We start from the raw sequence: 5457 nt of genomic DNA, 5'->3' as shown, positions 1-5457 counted from the left end.
TTTGTAATTCGATTTATTTTCAACATGAAATTCTAAAATTATTTTAATTTCATAAATCGTTGAAATATTTAAAACGTATAAAAATAAATATTCGTTAATTACATTTTTATTTCTAAAATTCGTAAATTCTATTTAAATATAATTAACTATACGTTAAAATGTATTAATAAGATTTATAAAATTACGGGGGATTACACTTCCCTCATCTCCAACCTAACTTTAATTGTTAATATCTTAACGTTTATTAAAAAAACATTAAGTTTTACCTGTTGGTGTTGTGTTTGTTTCTAGTGCTCGTGTTGTGCTTATTTCAGGTGTTGTTGTTGCACTTGTTTGTGTGGTTGAAGCATCTTCAGTATTTGAAAGAATTAATGATGCTACAAGTTCATCAACCAGAGACACACTAGCGGCATAACTATCCTCCATAAGGGTTCTTGTCTCCTCATTTGACTGGCTTTTCAAGATAAGGTTATAGTATTTCCTAGCCATGGTTTGGCGCCAAGTGTGACTGCACCTCTTCCGGCTTTTCATTTTCTAATTTGTTCCAAACCGATGACTTGGCAGATTTTGTCAACCTCTTATTATGTACTGTTCTGGAATCCGGTTAACCGAATGAAGGTGCAATATCCTAATGCAGTGGTAGCACAACCATCCCGAAGCTTCAAAGTTTTTACACATACATGATACTGTCTGGCTCTCGTGGATGTATGTTACTCTCTGTGCAGACCAAGGTTCTTCATCAATGGACACAACATAGAACTGAGTATTACCTACATTAGTAGTAGTAAATTGTAAAGTTAGGAAAATCAATATAAAAGTTAGCCCTGGTTTACTTAAGGTTATGAAATTTAAATTTTCAGGTTACATAACTTTTAAAACAAAAAACTTAACTTTAACTTTTTTTTTCCCTAAAATGTTAATTTTAGCTTCTGATATTCAATAAGGTGGAAAGTTAGGAAAATATGTATAAAAGTTAGCCCTGGTGAAGTAAAAGTTAAGAAACTTTATATTTTAGTTTACCTAACTTTTAATAAAAAAAAAGGCCTAACTTTTAAAACAAAAAGACTAACTTTATAATTTTTCAAAAATGGAAACTTTAACTTCTGATATTTACCTTGTTTCCAAATTAATTTTGTTGTTGTTGCAATCGAATATCCAGATTCCTCCTCAAAGTCTCTGAATAGTGACAACGTGTAAACTTCGGATGCATGTTTTAGCAATCCAAATAGTGGTAAAGCCGAGGATGCAACAGATTTACTACAAGAGAATTCAGCTTGCTTTTCTGTACTTCTCCAACGTTGTATTGTTCCTTTGAACAATCTATAGAAATCAGTTAAACTTGTTGTTCTGTTTGCTCTAAATTCGATGGCGTGATTAGTGCTTTCACTTCGTTGTGAAGACAAAATCCCAACTGAAAATAAGTCTTTTCTTAGGGCAGGGCACCATTTTTCTCTCAAATCGTATACATTTGTAAACCATTCTTCCCCTATCAGCTCATATGCTTGCAGCATTGATCTCCAATTGGTTTCAAATTCAACTACTGTGACACACTTATACAAGCAATAGTTGAATGTCTTCTTAAAAGTTGGATCTCGTTTCAATGCCCCAAATCTTGTAATAGCATTCTGATGCAAATGCCATACACATAATCTGTGTCTTGCATCCGGAAAGACCTGCATATACAACCCAATCTTAAGTAAAATGTTTTATTCAAGTTTTCCTAACTTTTACTACATCAATCCTGACTTTTAATACAAAAAGGCAAACTTTAACTTTTTTTTACTCAAAACTGCATATATTTAACATTTCAGGTTCCCCTCAAGTTAATAGTTAGCGATATCAATATTAAACTTAGTACAGTGTAATAAAAATTAAGAAAAGGTCTTTACCAGTTTAACTAACTTTTGGTAATTACAATATAACTTTAGCACAGAAAACTACAACTTTAAGTATAAATCTTGGATTTTTACCTGATTGATGGCATTGTTCATTGCTGCATCTTGATCTGTAAAGATTGATATTGGACTTTATCCCCCCCATTGACTTTTTGAAAGTTTGTAGAAGCCACACAAACGACTCAATCTTTTCATCTCCTATGAATGCACAACCAAACATGCAATTGTTCCAGTGGTTGTTTATTCCAACTATTGGAGCACAAATTAGGTTATAATTGTTTGTTCTATAGGTTGTGTCAAAAACCACTATATCTCCGAAAATTCCATAGTCTTCCATCATCATAGAGTCCCTCCAAAACAAACTCTTCAATTTGCCTTTTTCATCCAATCTAAATCTAAAAAAGAAGTTTGGGTCACCTTCAAGCTCTAAATACATTATTTCAGTTACTGCTTGTGCATCACCTCCTTCTATTTGCTTCATTTTTAACCTTGTGCAGTAATTTAGATGGTCTTTCTTTGAGTGCCCTAAATTTTCTTCACCTCCAGCTTCAATTGCCATGTAGTTAAAAGAAGCCATGGATGACAGACCTGTCAGTTGTGCATAAAAAAATGTAAATAAAATAATAGTTTAGGCAAAAGGTTTTATTTAACTTTACTCAACTTTTACTTCTTCACACCTGACTTTTAGTGAAAAAGGCTAACTTTAACTTTTTTTTTCCTTTTAAAGTTTTAGTTCTTTATGTCAAAGTAATGGATTTATTTTAAAGTTAAGACAAAATTCCTCATCTCAGACCTGACTTTAGTTGTTTATAACTTAACTTTAACTGAAAAAAAAATCTAACTTTTACATTTTTACCTTTCTTCAGCTAATGTCTGTCAGGCAATTTGTTTTATTTCACACCTTGTAGTTTTCTGTGTTAAAGTTGTAGTTATGTAGGTTAAAGTTAAGGAAATTGTTGTCAAAATTAAAGACAGTCTTCATTCATCTCTAACTAACTTTTACTTCAAAAACCTTAACTTTAACTGAGATGAGTGTGACTTTTATATTTCCAACTTTTTTCATCTTGAAAGGTGATTGCAGTAACACAAGCATGAGTATCAAAACAATAAATTTTACACAGAATAACATTTTTACTACTAAAAATGTAAGTTTAACTATCAAAATGTAACTTTTACCAGATTTTTGCATAGTTTCAATTGCCTCCCCCTTCTCTTCCGTTATTTGCCTTTCAGATCTATGCAAGTAGTGCCATTGACTTCTAGTTAAGTCATGGTTGTGAATTATCACGTGATTAGCAACCTCATATCTGCCTTCAGAATTCATTTTCACCCTCAAGCATGCCCTACATCGAGTTATTGTGATTGGAACTTTCCTTGGTTTTCTCTCTTTTTTGGGCACAACAGGAACAACTGTTTGCACTTTTTTCTTTTTGTTCTTTCCATTGTTTGTTACTCCTGCTGCTGAACAAAGAAATGTCTTTTCAAGCACGATTCTTGTCCCAACTTTGAATCTCGTGTTTCCTTTCCTTATGGAAAATCCAACTGCACTAGCATGTTTTTCGTAGAAACCTAGAAGTTCCTTCACTGTTTCTGCAGTGTAACCCATCAGCGTTCCAACAATATCTTGATCCGGTTCTGTTATTGCAATTATTAAAAATCAGCATAAATTTTAATCATAAAACACTAACTTTTTCGCATAATACTATAACTTTTACTAAAACAAGGCCAACTTTTACTAAACAAGTCTAACTTCTATGCATAGAACTATAACTTTTACTAAAACAAGGCTAACTTTTACTAAAACAAGCCTAACTTCTATGCATAGAACTATAAATTTTACTAAAACAAGGCTAACTTTTACTAAAACAAGCCTAACTTTTACGCATAAAACTATAACTTTTACTAAAACAAGGCTTATCTCTATTAAAACAAGGCTAACTTTTACGCATAAAACTACAACTTTTACGCATGAAACTATATCTTTTACTAAAACAAGGCCAAATTTTACTAAAACAAGTATAACTTCTACGCATAAAACTATATCTTTTACTAAAATAAGGCTAACTTTTACTAAAATAAGTCTAACTTTTACGCATAAAACTATAATTTTTACTAAAACAAGCCTTATCTCTATTAAAACAAGGCTAACTTTTATGCATCAAACTATAACTTTTACGCATAAAACCACAACTGTAAATTCTCAAATAAAATCATGTTAAAAATCTAAGCAAATATTCTAAACTTTACATTTCACATACTTAACTTTTACTTTGAAAACGTCAACTTTAACTTTGACATCTGTAACTTTTTCAAACACCAATATTACAGCCAAAACAACACATTTACATAACTTTTACAGGAATATCTCTAACTTTTCCATTCATAACTATAACTTTACTCAGAAATCTTCAACTTTAACTTGACATCTCTAACTTTTTCAAACACATAGTGTACACCAATATTACAGCCAAACCTACACATTTACATAACTTTTACATGAATATCTCTAACTTTTACTATCATAGCTATAACTTTGACTTCAAACGTATAATTTATTTTCCAACGCATAATTTTTACGCTTTGCAACAACATGATTTATTTAAATATAATGTTTCATATAATAACTTTTACACTTATAAACCTAACTACACCATATGTTTATTCTAACTTTTTCACTATAAATCACAATTACATAAGCTAAAATTAAAATACCTTCAGAATCAGAAATAGTTTGTTGTTCTTCAGATTCGATTTCGTTATTTGACTCTTCTTCTTCACGTTCCTCTGCCAAAGCATTATTACAATTGTTGAGAACGTCCTCCATTGTTGCATCTTGAATATCAAGTTCAACCGGAACTTGAATACTTTGTGTTGATTGAATAACACTTCGAATTAGGTTTTCCATCTTAAATTTGATCGAGAATTCAATCGATCTCTCGCGATTTCAGAGATTTCGATCTCTCGCGATTTAGAGGTTTCCCTCGTATAGGTTGTTTCTCTCTCCTCTTTCTGCGTTATTTTTCTTCTGTGGTTTTGTTTTGCGTGAATTTTTGTGAGAGTTGGTGAGTCAGCCCTCTTTATTTATTTCGCACGTGTGAGAGTTGGTGCACATTAATATTAATGTGCACCTATTGCCCCCAAGACCTTTTGCAAGTATTTTCTCCTGGCCATATATTCCAACTCGATCTGCTTACCTGTGTCTGATCCAACTTTGTGACCTTAACCTAATTAATAACCTCCAAGCTTTAGAAAAAAAGGGTTTTATTTCCCCCCTTTTCTTTTATTTACTAGTTTTATCCCCCCCACCCCACACCACCCGAGGAAGTACAAATACATATCAGATATGTATGGGGAAATACATATCAGAACATAAGATAAAATAGGAAAAATGACAAAAAAAATAATTAAATGGTACTTTTCTAAACACAAATAATACTTTTTTTTACAGAATGGTTCTTTTTTTTACAGAATGGTACTTTTTTTACATGAATGGTACTTCCTTTTTTGTATTTTAGCTATTTGTCTTTTAGTTGATATGTGTCTTCCACACATATCAGATATG

At 31.6% G+C, this 5457-nt stretch overlaps 1 protein-coding gene across 1 annotated transcript; it reads right to left on the bottom strand.

The window, feature by feature from the left end:
• Nucleotides 1-570: 570 nt before the first annotated feature.
• On the bottom strand, nt 571-4800 carry LOC130461770 (protein FAR1-RELATED SEQUENCE 5-like). The gene is made up of 5 exons (XM_056829972.1): nt 4608-4800; nt 3072-3530; nt 2200-2483; nt 1115-1673; nt 571-770 (listed from the first exon to the last, which is right to left on the bottom strand). Exons 1-5 carry the CDS (start codon nt 4798-4800, stop codon nt 571-573), a joined length of 1695 nt encoding a protein of 564 aa, XP_056685950.1.
• Nucleotides 4801-5457: the final 657 nt, after the last annotated feature.

The sequence above is a fragment of the Spinacia oleracea genome, chromosome 5, assembly GCF_020520425.1.
Source record: "Spinacia oleracea cultivar Varoflay chromosome 5, BTI_SOV_V1, whole genome shotgun sequence".
In the NCBI taxonomy this organism is placed as follows: Eukaryota; Viridiplantae; Streptophyta; class Magnoliopsida; order Caryophyllales; family Amaranthaceae; genus Spinacia; species Spinacia oleracea.
Note: the sequence above shows the minus strand (reverse complement) of the source record. Positions and strands in the feature narration are given on the sequence as shown.

What these genes read in the sequence shown, in the direction of transcription:
- LOC130461770 (XM_056829972.1), bottom strand. Translation starts at nt 4,800, where the DNA reads ATGGAAAACCTAATTCGAAGTGTTATTCAATCAACACAAAGTATTCAA. An exon ending in TGAAACTATGCAAAAATCTG is followed by an intron (nt 2,484 to 3,071) that starts GTAAAAGTTACA and finishes CACAACTGACAG; the next exon opens with GTCTGTCATCCATGGCTTCT. An exon ending in AAAATTAATTTGGAAACAAG is followed by an intron (nt 771 to 1,114) that starts GTAAATATCAGA and finishes CTACTAATGTAG; the next exon opens with GTAATACTCAGTTCTATGTT.